This window comes from Anguilla anguilla, chromosome 17, assembly GCF_013347855.1.
Source record: "Anguilla anguilla isolate fAngAng1 chromosome 17, fAngAng1.pri, whole genome shotgun sequence".
In the NCBI taxonomy this organism is placed as follows: Eukaryota; Metazoa; Chordata; class Actinopteri; order Anguilliformes; family Anguillidae; genus Anguilla; species Anguilla anguilla.
Window position 1 is genome coordinate 18,171,751 of NC_049217.1, and position 22,677 is coordinate 18,194,427.

Consider the following 22,677-nt stretch of genomic DNA (forward strand, 5'->3'; position numbering starts at 1 on the left):
CACACTCACAAACTCACTCACTCACTCACACCCGCACACTCACACACTCTCACACACACAAACACACACACACACACACACACACTCACACACACACTCTCTCTCTCACACACACACACACACACAAACAGAGTGAACGCAGCGCCCCGTCTCTCTCGACTGTGCCCCGGAATACAGTTCATAAATGGCGCTAATCTTTGAAGGGAGATGAAAATAACCGCTGGGCTGAGCGGGGTTGTGAATGCCCTGGGAACCCGCTCCCTGTTTCCGGACGCTTTAATTAACGATCATGTCACTGGGCGATCGCGGGATGTATGATTCACTGGCGGTGTAAACAGAACAACTCTGGAGGCCCGCCACAAACAAACAGTGAAAATATGAGGGCTGAATCCACCCCCCCCCCCCCCCCCCCCCCCCGCCCATCCTCCTGGTTTTTTTTTTTTTTTTTTTGAGGACAAGAAGGTTCTGAATGGGCTGTGGAGCCTGTCTCATCATGTTCACTTTTGTATGAATGAGCTCCACCCAGGATATCCCCCTACAAAAAAAATAAAAAATCTGGGCATACACCAAAAAAATGAAGGAAACACACACACGAACTCACACACGCGTGCGCGCGTGCGCGCACACACACACACACACAAACATACACACACACACACACAAATATGCACACACAAAACAACAAAAAAAAACCAGACACACACACACACACACACACAGAAAACACCCACCCACACACAGAAAAACAAGCGTCTTGCACTGTCTTGAGCCTCGCTGCCCTGGAGACATCGCTGCTGGAATCCGCCCGCAAACGCACGCAGACGGCCGGGATTGAGCGCAGGGGTTAAGTCCCAGTCAGCCAGCACAGGGCGCGCAGAGTCCCAGACTGTCATTAATATCTCCCTAAAACCAATCGGATGTGCCCCGTTTCAGGCGTGTTGAAACTAGCGGCTGTGATTTATTGCTTTGAAAGATGTGGCACCTCAAAAACGCTGGATTGATTCTCATTAGGCTGCCCCGGCTTTAACCTGTCCCTCAGGGCAAACTGTGAAAACTCTTGCGAAACGAAGGTCATGGTGTTTCCAAAACATGAGAACCGCATTTTAGAAAGCAGCATAACAAATCTGCACAGGAATAAGGAAAAAATAAGGTTCAGTGTTTCCATGGAGCAAGACAAACTGAATTCAAATTTAGAGAACTCTTGCCTCCAAATTGTCTACTGCTTGTCAGCCTTAGAGCTAAATTAAAATCCTGACAGCCACCAGACAAAAGAGTGTGTTCAGGTTGAGAGTCGGGCAACACTTACGGGGGAGTGTGATGTCACAGGCATCGGGCAGTCCGTGAGGACCGTGAAGACTTGCTGTTTGCAATGCATTCTGGGGAAGTGCTGAGGAGTTCTTATGGGGACCTGTGAGGGGACAGTACTAGCAGTAGCAGTAAGGGTTGCCATGGAATATAATCCACGGTTCACCAGCAGGGAAAATGCAACAGTCCTTATGAGGGCTATTCTGCCATATTGGTATGCCTTTCAAAGGTTTGATTACATTTTAAAAATACCACAAGACAAACGAGAGTCGTCTGTAATCCTCCAGCAGCTAATCCATTTAAATTGGATCACAATTTCAAAATCACCATTTCAGGATAAAAATATCATCAATGCCTCAATGACTCGTGACAAAATGATTCAATTTCGTTACGGGTAAAAATAGCACTGAAATTTAATCTTTTTTTTTGGAAGTCTAGTGCAATGAAAATGATATTACACCGACACGTGAATTGACCTGAGATTCACAAGGCACATCAGCAACGGACACTGCATCAGAAAAAGGGTTGTGCACACACCGGCCGTTCTGCGAATGATATTCCATTTCTCTGAACTTCCATCTCAGGCTTTAAAGAGGACCAGTAACATCCTCTGGCCCGTTTATAAACTCCGATGGAATGACGAGAACCAAAAGCTCCAATCTGTTAAAAAAAAAAGAAAAAAAAAAAAAAAGAAAAAAAAGGGGGCGAGTTAAAGGAAGGGCGGATCATAAATAACCTCTTCCACTTGACCCAGTTTCTATGGGAGAGGCCACCCCCTCCAGACCTGTCCGCTGAGGGGTGTATCGGTAGGGGTAACTAGGCGGGTGAACCTCGGAGACGTCCAAAAGCGTTTGGGTCACCCTGCGCCACAAGCTTAGGCCCCTGTCCTGGCGTATCGCAGCGCCCCCCATGGTCAGATTTTAGGTTTCAGGGGGCACGCCAGGGATGCAGATCAGGGCCGGCCAGAAGCAAGGCCTTTAAGCTGGGCTCAGGTCCCGCCCCTCCCCCCCATCTGCGCCCAATAAGCACACAGCAGGGGCGTCGATAAATCACTGCAACGACTCCCTGATCCAGGGTCAGTTTCGGGTTTTCCCCAGAAACGGGCTGGGCTGAGGGTGCTCTGGAGAGCAGTATGGGGGACTGCTTCAAGGGTGAGACCGCAGATTCCCAGTCCCTCTGTGGGCTGCTGCTGCTGCTGGATCCTTCAGCAAAACTGCAGTAATAACAGTCATAATACATGTAAAAATGTGGCTGGCTGTACGTTCTTACATATTATACATTATGTTCGAATATAAGCTGTGTCTAAGTTGCTCTGGATATATGTGTCTGCTAAGCAAATAAGATACCATTTATATGAATAAGGCAAATTAGCCAGATTAGCCCTGAGGTGGCTATTATATCTGGAGCTTGACACAAAAACAGCACACATCATCTCACTGGCCAAATCGCATTAAGCGCTGCGATCAAGACATGGTGGGCGAGGCTAATGATCAGCGAATAACTTGGGGAACATTTCAATCAAAGCATAATGACGTTTGGGCTCAGTGTTCAATGATGAATTTAGCATCTCAGTGTTGCTTATTTTTTGTTCCTTTATACATCATTTGTATCTTTAAGGATTAAAAGTTAACAAAAGCAGCAACGCCTTTGATTCTTTTAGAAGACCCAAACGGCTCAGTGAGTCAACCCCCAGCCCTGCGTCTGTGACAGCCGAAATGTTTGAAGTGTTTACGTTGTACTGAACATCTGGTTCGGCCTGGAACAGGCGGACGGCGGTGATGCTAAAACACTTGGTTCTCTGTGGTAGAGTACGGCTCTGAGGACGAAAGGCCCAGCGTTACAGAACCCGTGCTCCCTCGAGGGGCGGCGTTTTCGAGTTCGGTATCTGAGCGACTGCGCCGCGCACATGAGGCCGAGGCGCTGTGGGAGTGTGGCGTCGGAGGCCGCGGCTGACAGAGCCCTCGTGTGATTGGCTTTCTTCTTCAGCCCCTGCCCGTGCGCTCAAACTCAGGAGATGGGAAGGGAAACCCTCTTCCTCTGGAACTCTGAAGCAGAAGTTTGAGCACTAGCAGAGTAAAACATCCATGGTCCGGTTTGATCTCATTCATTTGACTAAGACTTCACAAAGTCAGCGTGACCCAAATGTGCACCAAACCTCGACCAGGGCCAGAAGTCTGAGAAAACAGTGGGTAGTCTGCTCTATGCAGATCGGCTAGTCTTTGTTGCTTTGGATATACTCAAGTACAGAGACCACAACGACATGACAGCACAACACTGATGGTCAGCATATCGTAGAGGACCTCTCTGATGTCGTTGGAACAGCCTTAGAATGTTCTGTTCAGCCATTCCCCTTTAGAAAAATAACATAACTTGTTCAGTTGGCTAAATGATAACCATCTGGGGACACTACCAGTTTCTATGCGACATACCTGGAATGTTTTTCTGTGACTAACAGAACTTGTTTGGAACAATAAATATGGTTTTAAGACGGTTGTTTGGGGGAATGTTTTCACCACAACATTACTTCATGACAAAGTGAGAACGTAACTGGATTGTTCCCCAGTGTTCTTGGAAAAGTTCTAGCTAGCTGCAGAACTGGAAAGACGTTCGTCTGACAGAGAATGGCTGAGCGAACGACGTGAAGTGTTTGCTGTTTTTATCTCGGTGGGGAAGTTTCTTCACCCAGGCAGTGTGCGTAATTACAGTAAACAGGTGTTAGGAAGTGCAAACGAATACATGTGTACTGCAGAAAAAACAATAATTAACATACTTAAAAAAAAAAAAACAATTGTGAAGGATGGCGACTTCAGACTACTGAAATTTTTTTTGCCCATCTTGAAAAAATGTCATTGGTTTTATTTCCAATTTTGGGAAATGGAAGGGGTTTTAATCTCTGATTTTCAAACTTTCCTAACTATTCTAACAGAACGATCTCTGGCTTTGTATCTGACAACGGAGGCAGGCTATGAGAACGTCCATCTGCTATGGCAACCCAAATGGTTTTTTTTATATGTACGTGTGGGTAGAGTATTCGTTGAATATAAGCAAGCAAATTCAGAAATTTTCTGTAAAAATGGATTTCCACTGTGACAAATGAATAGAGATTTAAAAAAAAAAAAAAAAAAAAAAAATTCTTTAAAAAGTGAATTATAAAGGAAGAAAAGTGAGATTGAAACTGATCAGCTTTGAATCAATAACAAGGGTGTTCCCCACATGAACAGACAGACTAGATTCTTTCAGGGCACCTTTGTAGTCCAGGATTTGTGCCAGGCAAACATTCGGGTGTTAGGGAGAAAAGCAAAGAGCAATATTTCTGCCCACTGTTGGCATCATAACAGGGCTGCATCAAAGGGAAGGTGCGTGTGTTTGGAGTACGATACGCCAGACGTGTTTGGCTGTGAATGAATAAGCATGGGTGTGTGTGTATGCATTCTGTCTGCAAATATGTGCGCACTGTGTGTGTGTGTGTGAGTGTGTACCCTGTGTGAATGTGCGTGTGTGCATGAGTGTGTGTGTGCTCTGCAGTGGTAAAACCATGTCCATATGCAGCTGCTTCCCCAAGTGTTTGTAGCGGAAATGCAAAAAGAGGAAGTGGGAGTGGGGGTGGGGGCAGGCTCTGATTGTTTACTCTATTCTGCACTGAAATGATTATCAGCCTTGCAGAATACTCACCCCCATTCTTTCACTCCGATATACCTGAACTAGCTCTTCTCTGCCACAGCCGTACACACACACTCTCTCTCATTCTGTTCCTCCCAGTTCCCCTCCCCCCTCTTCCCAAATTAGTGCTCATCATAGGCCTCAAAATAGGTGATCCATTTGTATTGTGATTGGAGTCGATTAGATTTTCTGTTTGTTTGGGCCCTCGTTGTTTTCTTCAATGGCATCAGTGTGAATCTTGATGTTTCAGCGGTATGTGTCATGTTCCTTTTTTTTTTTCATTACGCCAGCTGAAAAAATGCAGTTCTTGGAAGAGCACACTTTGGAGGCGTGGCCTGTGAATTGTTTTGTACAGTAAGCCTGGGTGGCAGCGGAGATTAAACTGAATGTCTGTGCTGTCAGGGCAGAGGAAGGTTAAAAGTTCAAGTGTAATGAGCTCTAGTTCTATCCCTGCCCCGCCCTTTCCACCAGTGTTCCGCCCGAGTATGTCTAGCACCCCCAGAACCACACTAATTAATCTATTAATTATACTATTAATGACCCATCCCTGGTTCCCTGGTAAAGCAGGGCTGGATGACTTACATTCCACTGCTGATCAAGCCCTGCATCTCTCAGAACCGAAGACTTAATCTGTGCCTTGAAAGGGTGAGCGGTATCCCACACACCAAGATCTGAAACAGGCCCCACCCAGGAATTTTTTTTTTACTTTTTATTTTTGCTACAAAGGGGCGGAGCCATGCGTGATGGAGACTGTAGAAACCACAAAGCCACCCCTCCCCCCCCCCCCTTCCTCTGATCCCCCCTCCCCCCTATAATATCGATCATCTGTACAAAGGAAAGAGCTGCTCAACCAGGAGATCACTGCAGTGCTCATGAACTTGTGTTTCACTGATAAACACAGAGCGAGAAGCAGGACCCCCGCACGGCCATTTGCAAGCTCAGAGACCGGTCGGGTTCTCCATCCAGCACTGCTGCGGCTTATTAATGGTCAGGAACAGGGAATGGAGAAATTAGGTCAGGTGTGGCTGGAGCTTTTGTGAAATGGTGCGTGCCAGATTAAAGTGCAAGTCAGATGGCTATTCACTGGCTACATGATGCACTAGGTCACATTGGGAACACATTTAAATGAACACAGTTCTTTCGGAAAAAGTGGCAATGATCAATCTTCATAAATGGGTACCGTGTGATATCATTTTCAGTCTCAGGAAGGATTACAAAAAATGGGAAACCACAACCTGAGGGCCTGTATGTCACAGTATCCCACTATTCTGTAGGTTTTAGAGATGCCCTTCAATCAGCAGTTAATCAACACCTGGAATGTAAAAGGAAGTAATGTTCTCATCCAGGCAATTATTCCTATCGCGTAATCAAATCTGTTTGTGGAATGAAAACCAGAGTCCTCTGAGGCCCTTCGCCCCTGAGCTAGTGGCTAATAGAGCACTTTCTCGCTGGCGGTAACCTCCTAATGCGATAATTTCAGCGTATCTGAAGAGAGGGCTCGGACAGGAGAGCCCAAAAATCAGAGAATGTTAGCGTGGCGGACGTACGGATTTCGGCGTGCGATTGGCAGCGGCGTGCACTGCTGCTCTCGCTTTCGGCAAAATGGTGGCGAGACGCCGCGCTGGCGCAGTGACCCCACCTCGGCACGCCGAGGGGGCAGCCAGAAGCTGCCGGAAGCCTCCCTGACCGGGTCGGTAATTCACTCGAGACATCAAAGGGAAACGGCATCTGAGCATCGAATCGGCTAGCTGGGAATCCTGCTAATTAAGTGTCTTTCTCTGGACCTGCAGAGCCGCTGAAACCCAACTGCCTTGGCATTAGCATGCGGCGCGCTATCGTATGAATTCCGGGGCTAGGAGGATAAACCTGATCTCCCAGTGTTAATTGGGCTATTTGCCCAGCTGGGGATACTGACTAGAGTTTTGGTGGCCCCAAAGTTCTCCAACATAAATCACACCCACCACTTAATAGCTGAATTATGTGGCCAAGGGATGGTTGAGGCCCAAAAAGACTATATATGAGTGTCTATGCCAGCAGATGGTTCTGGATACTGACTTTACTTTTTATCCTTTTTTCCCCCATTTCAGCTCAGGTTCCCGACAGCGACGAGCAGTTTGTCCCAGACTTCCATTCAGAAAACTGTGAGTAGAGCGCCTGCCATTTGCGTGCGAGCGTGCACGTGTGTCCACGGGTGTGCATGTGTTTGCGCGTGAAATCATGTGGGGCGCTTAGCCACAAGCTGCCCTGCCACTTTTATTCTCAACAGAAATATCTCCTGAAGAGAAATCCTTTTTCAAAGGCACATACATAATATGCGTGCTCAGAGTTTAAGGATTCCTCTCAAATGCCTGGACATTGTTCCTTCCCATCAATTTGCATGTGTTTGAAGGAAAGAAACCTCCACGTAACAGCACAGGAAGCCGGTGAAAGGCAATTCAAGAGTGTGTGATTGAAAGAGCCACCTTTGTCTCTGATGTGTGTGCTTGAGGGGGGTGGGGGAAGTTGGGCAAATGAAAAGGAAAATTCTAGCACAGTGCAATAACAAGGGCTGCTTTTGAAATGGTTTCCTGTTTTTGTTAAAAGTCAACAACTTTGGTTGTTGACTGGGCACTGGCGGGGTGTGTGCACTGTATGCACAAACTCCAGACTTTTGCTGTGCACCTTGTACTGTAGTCCAGTCTGTCTGTTAATAGACAAGGAGGAGGGCTGTTCTGGTTCACTTCACACACAAAGCCTGGTCAAAACCAATTCATGGCTCCACAATCAATAAACAAATGAAGGATTTGCTAAAGATAACTATCATCTCAAAGCCAGCCCAACGGTTCTCAGTCAGCCTATTAGAGGAGCTCTTGGTGACATCGTCCACTGCTGCCTTTTTGTGTCAAATATTCCCATGGAAAAGGGAGTCAAAAGTCAAAGCACCAATCCTGAAGGAAGACAAGTGCCTGTCAGTCAAACCTTAATTGCTCCTCAAGTGCGGCATTCTTCCAGCTCCTGAATCTCAGCCAGGGAGCGTACAGATTTAACCCCACCGCAGCTCCCTGTGCAAACATTTGGACGCGAAGCAACTTCTCCACGGGGCGACATTGACCGATGTGCCCTTAAAGGCATTGTTCCCGTCTGGCGTGTGACAAGGAGAGGAAGTGGAGATGAGCTCCAGGGCATGGGAGGGGGGAAGAGGTCAGACTCACTTAACCCTGTCTAACGGACTCCCATTCACTCTGACACATCCTGCCCATTCATCGGCTGGACTCGTGTGGGTAATGCGCAATTTAAGTGGCAATTTGTTGACAGTCCCTTCTGCCTCACTCTGTGGAGCAGGGCTCTGATTGATTCATACGTTAGCCAGGCCGGCCCAACTGCTCAGGCTCTGGAGGAGATCATCCATTTTATCTCCACCAGCCGAAACCTTTAAACATCCGTTTGTCCCTTATACAAATCCACAAACATGTGGTTCCCCATGTCCACATTCTTTAAACATTTTATCCTGGTCTATACGTAGAATTTGGTTCCTCCTTTCAAGGACAGCACTGAAAATTTTCCAAGCAACCCAAACTGGAGCATGTGATTCTGGATCAAGCTCCAAGATACACAAATCGCAGGAAAAGTATGTTCCGTTAAGGGGGCCGAACATTCTCCTAGTCCTCATAAGGCTTCATTTTCCTAAACACAGACAGGAAACTGGCAACTCTCAATCCAAAAAAGAAAAAGAATTTCGCCCTTAAAAGGGACCCATGTTACCAAAGAGGTTTTTTAGAAATGACAGTGAACCCAAGCACGCCATCAGTGGGACCATCTCCACCCCTTAAGCAGCTGAACGTTTTGTATGCTTCTTTCTAAGACAACAGAGCAGGTGAGTCAGAACTTTGGAGGCCCAGGCCTGTACACAGGTCTTCTAATGAAACCTTCAATCCTCGTTTGGCCAAACCAACATGGAGTGCTTGGGGCAATATCAGATGGTCGGAGCGGAGACTTAGCTGGCTCTCCATGGTCTGTATGGGGAGGGGGAGGGAGAAGAGGGGAAGGAGAGCAGCTGAACACTCAGGAATGTCAGTTTGTGGGGGGGGGGGGGGGGGTCACTTGTTGTGCAATACCTCTATGTCTGGCAAACTCATCTAGGCCCATTTCCTTTTTTCCCAGTGCGGCTGCTTGTTTGCGTTCAGCGTTGCTAACGAGCAGGCTGTGTTATTCAAGTTTCCCCAGGACCTAACGCTTGATGTTCTCTTTTTAAGAAAATGCACTCTTATGGTAGATGACACCATTTGGTTCGGCAAAAATGCATTTTTTTCCACTTGAGATAGAATAGAATTTCAGAGCTTAATCAGCAGTGCAGCCGCTAATCCCTCAAAGGGATTTGGAGTTCTTTGTTACATCTTCAGGGTTTTCTTTCCACCATGAACCTGAAGTCTTCCTTGGCCCACCGGAAAGGGTCAGGCTGCACAGGGGGGGGGGGGGGGGGGCACTTAAAACAGCCCTGTTGTCCAGACTGCAAAACTCTGGTTCTCTGATTTGTTTCTAATTCACACAGGAATACATGAACATTTTAACATTCTCTATGTCCTTCTACCTCTCACTGTCTTGTCTTGTCCCTGTGTCTGCCTGTCAGTGCAATACGACACGGTGGCTTTACTCTTGTCTTCCTCTCTAACAGAGACACGCTGAACCCTGGTCCAGTAGGGTCACAGCGTGCAGTCTCTCAGCCTGGCCAAACACCACAAAACCAATCACTTAAACGGAGTCAGTTCAGATTCCCACCCCATTTGTCTTTCCCCATGAATGAGTTTGATCTTAAACTCCTAAAACACTGGAGCACCCCCACCCCCCACTCCCACCCCCTCTGTTCACACTGTTTGGGCACTGTCCCCACTATCTGAGTGGTGAGTTGACTGTTTTAATGTGTTTAATCCAAGAATTTACTATTTGGACAAATTGTTGAAAACTTAGCAATTATGGAGGATGTTCTTATAAATTTAGCCTCCATTTTGTAGTTTTGTAGGCAGGACTGAAACGGTGTGAGCTTGAGCTATATTCCGATTGGACCACAACTGCAACATTATTTGAAGCTCTGCTGCTCCGTGCTATTCTGTGATCCTTTTCTGAATGAAAGCACCACCAAGCCCCCCTTTCCCCTCTTCTTAGTGTTTCCTTTGTGTCAAGTTGTTCCTCTCCTGTTCACTGCTGGGTCCTTTGGCTCGTTCCCCCTAGCCCCCCCAGCGCCCCTCAACTCCCCCCAGTAAAAAATATGCATCCCTGGTTTTTTTTAACTTTACAAAACACAGGTGCTAGGCAACAGGTCCTCTAACACAAGCAAAAAGTCAACATCACTCAGTGCATTCACCTGACACACATAACCAAGTTCAAGCTCACAACTGCACGAATACTCGTGCAATATACTACACAGTCATTTTTAATGCTTGTATAATCACATAAAATCAAGAAAACATAAACAAATACCATACTACTTTTTCTCTCCTTCCCCTCCCTCCCTCCCTCCCTCCCTCCCTCCCTCTCTCTCTCTCTCTCTCTCTCCACATGCTCTGTACTTCCCCCAGCTCTGCACACAGACGGCAGTATTTATTTTTTCCCCTGCTGTTTTTATGAATGGGCTGGTTGTGAGGGGCTGGCTCAGGCGGCGCACTGGGCATTGGGGAATCTCCATTCACTGGTTTCAGTTCCTCTGAGCGGGGTACTGAAAGAGTGGCCGTGTGCGCTTTATTACAGCCTTGGGGGGGTGGGGGGGGGGGGGGGGGGGGAGGACGAGGAAGAGACTGGCTGGTCTTAATGCAAACCAGCCAGGGACGTCTGGCTGTAAATATTCCCACAAAGTTTTCTTCCCCTGGAGGGTGACGCAGAACAAGAGGCAGCAGATGGGCAGTGGGAGCCTGATGGCAAGCCAATGGTCGTGGCTCGCTTTCGCTATGAGCACGGCCTGCAATCGCTATGATCGCGGCCCGTTATCGCTATGAGCACAGCCTGTTATCGCTATGAGCACAGCCTGTTATCGCTATGAGCACAGCCTGTTATCGCTATGAGCAATGCCTGTTATCGCTATGAGCACAGCCTGTTATCGCTATGATCATGGGCGGTTATCGCTATGAGCACGGCCTGCTATTGCTATGAGCAAGACCCGTTGTCACTATGATCATAACTATGATCATGGGTCGGTATTGCTATGAACTGGCTGAGTTCATGGACTGAAGGAACACATGATACTTTCTGACCCCTGGACTTTCTACCTCTGGCCCTCGCAGCCCACCGTGGAGAATGCTGTGCGTCTGCCGAGCCGAATGCCAGTGGGCCCGTAGGCTTCTAACCACTCACATCTGCAGTTGATAAGTTAATAAGGCAGTTAAATGTCTTGGAAGACCGGGGCTATGCGCTGACGTGGAATGTGACGTGGAAGGGGGAGAGTGTGGAGCCAACGTGGGACCAGCACTGGTCTTGAAACTATGCGAGAGACTAAGGAGAATAATCAGTGTGATTCAGTTTTAGGCCAAGTGACTCTTTTGCAGGTTTGGGGTGGGGGGGCTATCCCAGCATGATCGCCAATCCCTCGCAGGGCCCACACACCATTCACTCACACATTGATACCTGAGGGCAATTTAGACTCTCCAGTTAGCCTAATCTGCATGTCTGTGGGAAGAAAACGGAGTACCTGAAGGAGACCTACGCGAACGCAGGGAGAGCACACAGAAAGGCCCTCAGCCGGGATTTCCAGCCTAAATCCACTAAGTACATATGTGGTCATGATTGTAACAACCGCTGAAGAAAAATACCCTCAAAGATGTCCTTCCCCTCACCCTCATTCTGTAATAAGCTGAACAACAATGTGCAAATCCTTTTTACAACCTCTTATCTAAGCTGGGTGTTCTGAAACTTGTTTTTCCTTCTGGCAACAAACCTTGTTTCCAGGTCACCTCTTAGTCTGCTTGGGCGATGGTGAAAGTGCATCTGCTGGCTTGGCAGGCGGCTGTGGCACAGTTATGACCCCCTGGCATGGCACCAAATGGGCAATGATTAATTCCTGTTTCAGAGTGGTTTTTCCACACAGTGATAATGGCGCAGTGAGGATGGTTCTGTTTTCTCCAGTTTAAATTACACCTGGATGTCCTGTAATGTGTAAAAAGCAGACACACACAAAAAGTGAAGTTAGAGAATGGTAGTGGAATTATCACAAACAGAGTGATGTAGATGGCAATGACAGATAAACATTCAGACCTTTAAATACCAACAGTCTTTTTAAAGTGCAACCCCGGATGCTTCCTTGTCTGTGACGACATGGTTGGCTTGAATATATGGACAGGACAGAGTGGGCAGTGATATTGCTTACAGCAAGATTAGTATTTTTCTCATTTTGTGGGCACATCTGCCAACCACACTTACTGGTGCATCTGTAATATACACAAATAATCAAAAATAATAGCATTACACATTACACATTATCATTTATGTGCAATTTATTTTAAATTCAGTGTCTAATTATATTTTTAAAATCTATATAGAAATTCCATTTATAACAGCTTAACTACACATGCTACGTTCCTTTCCTTTATCTGGCATTTAATGTTTGCCCTATCACAATGCTAGGTGTTAGAACAACCATTAGAAACATAAAACAGAACAGGCAACATAATGAATGTTTTATATGAAAAAAGACTACTATACTACAAAACCTAGTTACTAGTAGCTATTACTAGTAGTCAGACGATGCTAGGAAGCTTCCAATTCAATGATTTGTTCTTTGAAGGACGATGCTCATTCCCTTCATCGTCCTTTTCGTCATCCTTTCTGCTACGTAATAAACCTAATACGGTAGTGTTCTGAGGGTACACTGCTCTCACAGTGCATTCGGCAGCCATACCCTTGGGCTGTGCACTAATGCACTGTTTTTATATGGAAGAAAATGGGTCTGTCTGATTGCCAATGGTGTAACCAAACCCACAGTTAATTTATTCCCATCAAACCAGCCTCTTTTACAGCTCTGCCTGGTGTTACGAAATGACCAAAACTGAATTGAACACATCCTGATTTGTCAGTGCCTTGACATACAGCTTGCATTTGAAAATTGCACTTTGACTGTTAATATAGGGCCCATAGAGATTACCTTTTTTAGAGCAGGCAGTCCTCCCTCCCTGCATATTTTACACTTTGTACAGACGGGGAAAGTGGAGAAGGTTACAGACAGAGATGGGACCACAATACAGGAAGTGGCATAGCGGGAAATGGAACCCCAGCCTCATGGGGGGGATTTGTATAGAGGTTAAAAGTCAGGCCCCTAAGCACTGCATCGTACAGCCTCCCCTCAACCTTAATATTTAAGCACACAGCGGTTACCATTTACCGCTCAGACCTTTTGCAATGACGTGTACATATTGTGATATGCAGGCTAAATTTAGCTTTCTGGAAAGAAACATGTTGCAAGTAAAAATTGCATTTCCTCATCCACTAGCAACTGATTGGTTCTTTAAAAAAAAAAACAAACAAAAAAACAAAGTCAGTTTCAGGTCCTGGTTTCGATTAGATACCAGTACTTCATGTGGGCTTGCTGACTTCATTTAGGACAAAGACAATGGTGAAATATTTCCGCATTTTAATCGAACTGCAGGAGACCTACACTGTCTTACGCTGGAGACAACGTTCCTTTTCGTCTGCACTGCCAGTTCTACAGGTTCAGTATCAGTAGCTCAATACATAAATTCTACAGCAGCTGAGAGATCAATATAAGCATTAAACACTGAGAGGAGAAAGCTAAATTGGGGCCCCAGAGAGATTCGGTGCTGGGAGTCAATATTGCGGAAAATTTATTACCAGCGGCTCTTCTGCTTGTCATGCATATGTCACAGAAATGGGCCCATACTACAGCTGCAGGTTGCGATTGAATGCCATTAAGCTTGGGCAAAGGGGGCTTTTATTTCTCAACTAGTAAGGATGAATGTTGATTGAATCAAATCCAAAGTGAAGGACCAGTGTTGGTTGGATCAAGGCAAAAGTGCAGGCCTAATGATCACTGAATCTAGTCCAATGTGAAGCCCTAATGTTGACTGAATCTAGTCCAAAGTGAAGGCCTAATGTTGACTGAATCTAGTCCAATGTGAAGGCCTAATGTTGATTGAATCTAGTCCAATGTGCAGACCTAATGTTGACTGAGTCTAGTCCAATGTGAAGGCCTAATGTTGACTGAATCTAGTCCAAAGTGAAGAAAGAATGTTGATTGGATCCAGTCCAAAGCGAAGGCCAGTGTTGATTGAATCCAGGCCTTGGAAAAGGAGAACAGGCACAGAGCATCGCTCGCCTCGTGCTCAGACGCCATTGCGTAACAAGGTCCCGGAAAAGGAAAGGGGAACTCTGGGGGCCTTGCGTGCATCCAAAACCTTTGCTGTGTTGTCTCGGTTGACCTGTGCCTCCACGCTTCCTGCACACACCCGAGTGGAAGCCTGCCCGATAGCTCCTCCACGACTCTGCCGCACACAAGGAAATGCTCCGTTTTCATCATAGCCTGAGAGGAGCCAATCAAGGCATGAGCAAGATTACCGTTTGTACGATCTTCCATTATGTACGTTGGCGTGTCAACATCTTGAACTGAATGTGCGGTATAAGGTGGAAAATCTATGTAGGAACATCCTACGGCTAGTGATTAGTGGAGTTCCCACCCTTGTGTTGGGTTGCCTTTAGCATCATTCCTCCCTGTAATGGGGCTTTTTTAAAAACCAAATTACATCCATCTTGCATGTTTCCTCATCCCAGATGTAATAGGAAAATTATGGGATTATTACGTCAACCGAGAAAAAAAAAAAAAACAACGTCCCAAATCTCCTCACTTTTATACAAGGCTAGCTCAGATCCCTCTTTTAAGAGATGTTAGCTGTGTTTTGAGCAGATGACAAACGGGAAAGTGGGTTTGGCACCCTTAATGCAGTTCTAAATCAACACTGAGAAACGAAGATAACCAACTTCAAGCAGGAATGACAGTACTGTTTATACAAGGTATCTTTTGAGAATCCCTTCTGTCCATCACATGAATCAATGGAGATATTCCCTCACTCAGAATGAAATAACTAACAAATCAGAATCTGCATCCTGGGGATGAGTGTTGGGTAGTATCCCAGTAACCAGTATCCTCCGTTTCAACATATACGTCCAAAGCAGTTCCGTTGACGTGGATTTCATCTCCATTGACGTATCAGTACAGTTATCAGTAGGTCAAAGGTACACCGGATATCAATTTCTCAGTTATACTGCGCCTGCCTGCTGTACTTATTTTCACATTGCACTATACACACACCCTTTTGCACACACACTGCCAGACAAATTTCCAGAGAAATCAAAGGCAAGCAACATTTTAGATGTGGGAACATATTGATACATTTTTTTTTTAATTATGTAAAGCTGATAATTTAATTTTTTAAAAAGATCTGCAATATCATTCTCATCGGGAGCTGCCATTCTCTGAAATACAGCCCTCCTCGGCTGGATTAAATCAATGGCCCCGTAATACAGTTTTGTACTTGATGGGAAAAGTCAGCACCCCTATCAGTGTAGAGCTAAACTGGTAGCTTATCTCATTTGGACTCAAAATGCTGCAACTTAGTGAAATGTGTTCCTCACCGGGCTGTACCACACAAAGGGAGTACACACACACACGCATACCCATGTGCACACACACACACACACACACAGCTGATAAGTGACATCAGGACCAGATGGTAATTGGACAGGAGGAATCTTCCAGCAGGTCAAACTGCACCCAAACAGCCTTCAACGAGCAGGCAAACAGGAGACCTGATTACAGATCAATCCTGCCTGCTGTTCATTTACCCCCGTTCACCACTTCATCCACATCAATCATCAGGATACATGAAGAGAAGCTGTGATGTCACAGCACCCCTATCTTTGCAACACACTTCCCACAGAGGAGAGGCTTGAGCTCCTCAGTGTTTTTCATCAGAAGTTTAATGTCACTTAAATCTTGTGCTTCTGTCAAAGTTTTTTTTAAATTTTTTTAAAGAAATTCATTTTGAGTATCGCTCCTTTAGTTTTTCCCTCATCTCGCTTATGAGTAACGAGAGACAATTTGGCTTTTACTGAATCTCTTCTGTAATCAGACTGTGAGCTTTCTTCCTTTCCCGGCCCATACGAACTTCCCCTGAAGGAACGGTGTTTTTTCCCGGTGGTCATCCCCTCTGTCCCTCGATCCCCCGCGCGGGTGTTGACGTAGGTGGGGGCTTTGTGCGTCTGTGTTTGAGTGCGGCTGGCAGAGGGAGAATCAGAGCTTCTGAATGTGAAAGGCCCGTGTTGACGTGGGTCCAGGGGCGTGCTTTGTTTCAGCGTGGACAATGAGGGCTGCTGGTGGGGGCGTGGGGGGTGGTTTGTGGCGAGGTGTCGGTCAGGCGCGCGGAGAGAGAACCACAATGGCGCCTTCGTTTCCTAAACCGCTCAGCCGTGACCATCACCTCTCACCCGCCCCCCCCCACCTACTTAGCTCCTCTATTTACACAGCAAAAAAAGGCCCCTTTCAGCTCATTGTCGTTGGGATCCTCCCCCCCCCCCCAAAGATCTCCGTCAAACTTGTCAATTTACGCTGTGAAGCCACTAAAATGAAATGAAAGGGTAGCATCTGTTTATAAAAAAACACTTCCTGTTGCTCATATGTATGTGTAAAACAATATTAAAAAACAGATAGTAGACAAAAACAATAAACAAAAATAGCTAGGCATTAAAATATTTTTTACCATTTTCATTTAAATGCTTTCAATTTATTTGAATAATTGCTGCTGGCTCTGTTGATGACCGTAAAACAAAAGACAGCATTTCAAGACACATGCATTTTCCCACCCAGAAAGTTAAGAAAAATTCTGTTCCTGTGAGGGGAAAATAGAAAAAAAATTATCCTGCTGCCGAATCTGCTGCCTAGCTGACCAGAACGTTCCGTGACGTAAAATTGCGCACTGAATGTGTACAATATCTGTCCTGGAACATCCAAACAGTGAAGATCCGCTATGGTCTGTGCTAGGGTTCATGAACCCTTCATTTAAATAATAAAAAAAAACACACATGAAAGATGAGTCTGGAAGACAGCTAGTGATCTTATTGTAAAACACACTGACATTTTAGCCCAAAATGAGTAAGACAGATTCAAACCCTGATGAGGTTTTTCCCTTTACAGTTACAGTTCTATATTTTACAGTTTACATGACAGGCACATGAAAACAATGGAAGCAAATAATGCAGTAAAATTATTTTCCAGTTTGGCTCCAATGTGCATGGATTCCTTGTTCAGGATTGTTCATCTTGTAATTATTTGATCATTATCGTGGAGGGCTTTTGTCAGATTTGAATTCTTTCCTTCCTTCATATCTATTCTGAGCCTGCTCAGCCCTCTCTCACTCAGATTCCATTTAAACGCGCCTCCATTCTCAGTCACGAGGCCGTGAGTAATGTAATTAAGGGCTTTAACGCTGCCCGCCATTGATACTTCTACTTGATTCATTAGGCCGCTGGCCAAGGACTCGTTAAGCGAGAGGAAAACGGCTAATTGAAGACAAACGCGGACCAGCGGTACAGGCCGCGAACATTCGGAGCTGGGCTTGTGAGAGGGGCCGAAGAGGACAAGGCCCAGGACCGCACGCTCATTCACACATTTCTCATTTTCCCCCTTTGTCCTTGGCTCTTTATCCGTCTGTGCGATCCTGTGTCTGGCTCCGCGCCCTCCTCTCCCGGTAAAGCTATCCAGTGTATTCCGATCTTTGTTATGAGAAGACTCGATCTTGCGTGTCCTCAGAACTCGGGCTGGGCTGCGGAATCGCGATCTATAACAGCGGCTACCTGATAGTCCTCGCAAGGACTTCAAAGACAATGACGACTCCGCCTCTCTGTTGCTGAGCCCCGTTCGACTGACTGTTTAGCCGCATGAAGAGAGAAAATAGTCATTCATGCAGCAAAACTGTACACTGCCATTTCCTAGTGATATTACCAAACACACACACGCACGCACGCACACACAGGTATTTGATTTCAAATCCCTCCACAGGCGTTCTTCACGTGAAGAGGGAGGGGATGATACTCAAACCTTCATCCCTCATGCAAATTCTTGTTAAAATTTTTTCGGTTCCTCTAATCCGACTCCAAAGACAGCACTTCCTCTTGGCCGCACCACGCCTTTGACGGGAGCAAAAGGGACCAACAAAAAACGAATGACCAATGAAAAACAAGCCTGTAAAACGCAGAGGCCTCGCCCCTGGCCTTTCCCCTCAGCTGGTCTTCTTTTTGGGGCGAATTAAGGGCGTAATTATCCGGGGTCATATTTCGACTACCCCCCTCCCCTCCCTTCCCGTTCAGGCCCCACCTCCCACTCTGGCTGACGCGTAAACACAGGTCTGCACAGCTGTAAAAGAGCAGCTGCTCATGTTTACACCAGCAGACACATGAAAACATCCTCTGCCCAGCTTTCTGTGGAAGCCTCCATTAAAATTAAAAAAAAAAAAAAAAAAAAAAAAAACTGCAGAAAAAAATGTGTTGCTCATTGTTTCTAAGCTTTTGGGCCTTTTTACAGCTAAACAAAATGTGTCAAACTGGGTCTATCAAGGGATAAGTACATAAAGTAAATCAAGTAGTAAATAAAGATGTAATAAAGACAATAAAATAGTGATAAGACAGTCCTGACTCTACTGGGAGAAAATACAGAGGAGTATCTTACAGAGTATGGTCTGTGACAACCAACAGAACAATGATAACTGGGATTGGTGGATACTTTCTAGGTATTCTTCTAGGATCCTTGTGGGGATTATGCACCATGAGATATCCACAAATCACCAATGAAGTTGTTCTATTAGTTGTTACCAACATGCTCTGTGAATGGAGGGGCTCCCTCACCATTTTATACCTGTCAGTTTAGCGTTTTACTGCAATTCTGTATTTCCTGGGTCTGTCCAGTATAGCTGTACTTCATATGCAGCCAGATGCTGTTGATACTTGTGGGGGGGGGGGGAGGGGGATTTGTTGAAATACCGGAGCCTAAAACACATTCTTCCTGCCTCCCTCTCCCCCTCCCACTCCCCCACCGGCAGTAGCGTTCCACAGCCCCCCGGTGAAGATCAAGCAGGAGCCCCAGAGCCCTGGCTCCAACCCCAGCCAGTCCTGCAGCCACAAGCAGACCTTCACCTACCCGAATGGGGAGCAGTGCCTTTACGCCAGGTGAGAGAACCTGACAACCGTGGCCTGCCAATCAAATCAAACACCGGCCTCCAGCTGTGAAGCCACTTAATGGGGTCTCCTGCCAGCAGCAACTGACAAAGATATAGTTATAGTAATTTCAGGTGTTTAAATCCATTGTATATGATTTTGACAATATGTCAGAAAGAACGCTGTAACCCAAAACTCTGGAGTTTGATTGTCATCTACCAGTGGAGATTGGGCAGCAGTTATATGGTAAGAAGCGGATTTTTGGAAATGTTCTCTGATCTCCTGTCCCACCTACAGTGCCTATGAGCAGAAGAGAGCAGCAGGACCCAAGACCTCCAGCCCCCGGACCCCCATGTCTCCCATGCAGCACTACCCCCCCAAACCCCCCCTGATCACCCCGCCTGACTCAGGCTACATGAACCCCCCTCCTGCATCCCAGCCACTCCCCAGCCACGGATACCCCATGGACCACAGGTACACACACTATGCACGCACGCTCACACACACACACACACACACACAGGCACACACGCGTACACACACACACACACACAGGCACACATGCGTACACACATGCACACGCACACATACACGCTTACACACAGGTACACATGCACACTCACACACACACACACACAGGCACACATGCGTACACACATGCACACGCACACATACACGCTTACACACAGGTACACATGCACACACACACACACACGCACGTATGCACAAGCACACATGCACACACAGGAACATAGACACACAGATACACACATAGACAACAGCACTGTGCTCCAGATCCTGTAAACTGCACCACAATGTGCTCCTGCCATTATCTGAAAAAACTGATTAGCCTTTCCTATTGCAATCTGAAGCAAAAACATTGCCAGTTCCCTACCATGGATTTCAAAAGACTGGCCAGTAGTTCCATTTCCATTTTCTCACTGTGAAGTGAATATTTGCTCTTTCACCACACTATCCAGTCTGTGGGATTTTCCATCTCAGGGCCCACAGAAGCCTTTCTGCTGCATAAGTGACATTTCGGTCACACCGCGTGGGCGGGAATAGTTTCCCACCACATTGCATAGAGGTGAAACAGATTCTATTCACAAACTAGACTGTCAGCTGCAACATTCCAATTTCATACATCGTATGACTATTAATGAATGGGTGTGCCGAGGAATAATATTGGTAGCAACGGGTGCTCTCTGTTTCACCTCTGTGAGAATTAAGGAACCGGTAGTATCCTCCTGAGACCTGGCAGAAAAAGTTGAAAAGTGTTAAAAAGATTTTTTTACATAAGATTTCAAAAATGTTTTCAAAAATATTACTTGTTTTTTATTGAATGTCCCTTGAAATGTGAATGAAACCAGAGACTCATAGGGGACAAGAATGAATTGCTGGTTCTTAGGAGCTTATAGCTGCGGAAACTCATGTTACCTGCCTGAGCCTCCCGCAGTAAGGAAGTTGTGTGGACAGATGGAATGCAAGAGCTAAACATCTGGTTGCTATAGAGAATCTGTGGTTAAAATCTGCGGTCAGGCTTATGGAGCAGTAACAGGATGGGGATTTACAGTTTCCATATGCTCCGCTTTCTCCGCCCCTCCCCAGCTCCAGGTACCCCCAGCCCTCGACGGAGATGTGCCACTCGTACCCCCCTCAGGGCCAGGCGGTGCAGCACCCCCACCCGGCCCCCCCGGGGGGAGGAGGAGGAGGAGGAGGAGGAGGAGGAGGGGGAGGAGGGGGAAGAGGAGGGGGAGCAGGGTACCAGCGGCAGCATTCAGACCCCTGCCTGCCCTACCTGCAGCATAACTTCAAGCAGGAGTACGTGGACCCCCTGTACAACCGGGCAGGCCACATGTCTGGGGTCCCTCCTCACCGGTACCCCCCAGCCCACATGATGGTCAAGCAGGAGCCCACCGACTACACCTACGAGCCCGGTAAGACCCGGCACGGATCAGCACAGGCCTGCCTGGAACAACAACTACCCCAAGTCACTACATCACACATCCGTTCATCACAGATTACTTTAAAGAACACCTCATTTCAAAGCACTCTTTCCACAGTACACAGCACAAATAACATTAAGCGACAATGGATGATTAGACTGATTATTTAATCTACTGAAGACCTCCGGGCCTGATGACGCGGAGGAGACGAAAACGGAAGGGCTGCGGCGTTTCCTCTCAAGCTCTGGTTGAGCCGGAGTTTGTGAAGCTCAAACTTGGCCTGCGTTCGGTGTTCGAGGCAGCGCCTTTTCAGGGAGCAGAGCCCCAGCGAGACTTCAAATCTGTGACCTTTTTGTGCCTCCACCCTCCTCTCTCTTTCTGGCCCTCCCCTCCCTCTCCCCCTCTCTCTCTCTCTCTCTCTTTCAAACTCCCAACCCGCCTCCGACATCTCAATCGTGCCTTTTTGACTTGGCGTCCCCGGCCGCTTGCCTGCGCGTCCGCCCGCGCTCTAAAAGATGAGCGGGGGATTTCATTGAGAAAATGGAAGGCGCTGGAAGCGGCTGGAGCGCTCAGCTCCCCCGGGTGTCGGGTTGCAGCGGCAGCTTCCTCTCCTGCTAACCGATGAAATCATAATGGAAAAACGAGCGTGACCACGGTAACCCGAGCTGCAGTCTTACCGCTGCACGGCAACGCTGGCAGGCGGGGCGGGGAAGGGGGGGGGGGGTGGTTAGGGTTGTGGGGGGGTGTGGGGTTGGGGGGGTGGGAGTGTTCGGCTGGAGAGCGATTACAACAGCAGGGAAAGGGCAAAGCACCAGAGCACCAAAACTCCCAGTGCTACCCTGCAGCTGAAACGGTTCCCCTTGGCATAGCCTGGAACAACAGCCAAGGGTTGCAGATATTCCCCATCCCCTGCTTACACCGCACCGGATGAGCAACGGTCTCGATCTCACTTGTACCGCGGGCATCGCACAGCCAGGCCCCTCAGTCACACAGCCAGGCCCCTCAGTCGCACAGAGAGGCCCCTCAGTCACACAGCCAGGCCCCTCAGTCACACAGCCAGGCCCCTCAGTCACACAGCCAGGCCCCTCAGTCACACAGCCAGGCCCCTCAGTCACACAGCCAGGCCCCTCAGTCACACAGAGAGGCCCCTCAGTCACACAGCCAGGCCCCTCAGTCACACAGCCAGGCCCCTCAGTCACACAGCCAGGCCCCTCAGTCACACAGCCAGGCCCCTCAGTCACACAGAGAGGCCCCTCAGTCACACAGAGAGGCCCCTCAGTCACACAGCCAGCCCCCTCAGTCACACAGCCAGGCCCCTCAGTCACACAGCCAGGCCCCTCAGTCACACAGAGAGGCCCCTCAGTCACACAGCCAGGCCCCTCAGTCACACAGCCAGGCCCCTCAGTCACACAGCCAGGCCCCTCAGTCACACAGAGAGGCCCCTCAGTCACACAGCCAGGCCCCTCAGTCACACAGCCAGGCCCCTCAGTCACACAGCCAGGCCCCTCAGTCACACAGCCAGGCCCCTCAGTCACACAGCCAGGCCCCTCAGTCACACAGAGAGGCCCCTCAGTCACACAGAGAGGCC

The 22,677-nt window shown here is 47.5% G+C and overlaps 1 protein-coding gene across 5 annotated transcripts in view; it reads left to right on the top strand.

Moving 5' to 3' along the window:
• The window catches only part of LOC118216379 (ETS translocation variant 4-like), a 35,623-nt gene that overhangs the window by 4,675 nt on the left and 8,271 nt on the right, over window positions 1–22,677 (top strand). For 4 of the 5 annotated variants that reach the window (XM_035397466.1, XM_035397469.1, XM_035397465.1 and 1 more), the window contains 4 exons: window positions 7,053–7,106; window positions 19,029–19,155; window positions 19,441–19,617; window positions 20,752–21,080. In XM_035397466.1, coding sequence (XP_035253357.1) covers window positions 7,053–7,106; window positions 19,029–19,155; window positions 19,441–19,617; window positions 20,752–21,080 — 687 coding nt within the window. The remainder of the gene's footprint in view (window positions 1–7,052; window positions 7,107–19,028; window positions 19,156–19,440; window positions 19,618–20,751; window positions 21,081–22,677) is intronic. The other variant, XM_035397467.1, reaches the window with a different exon arrangement.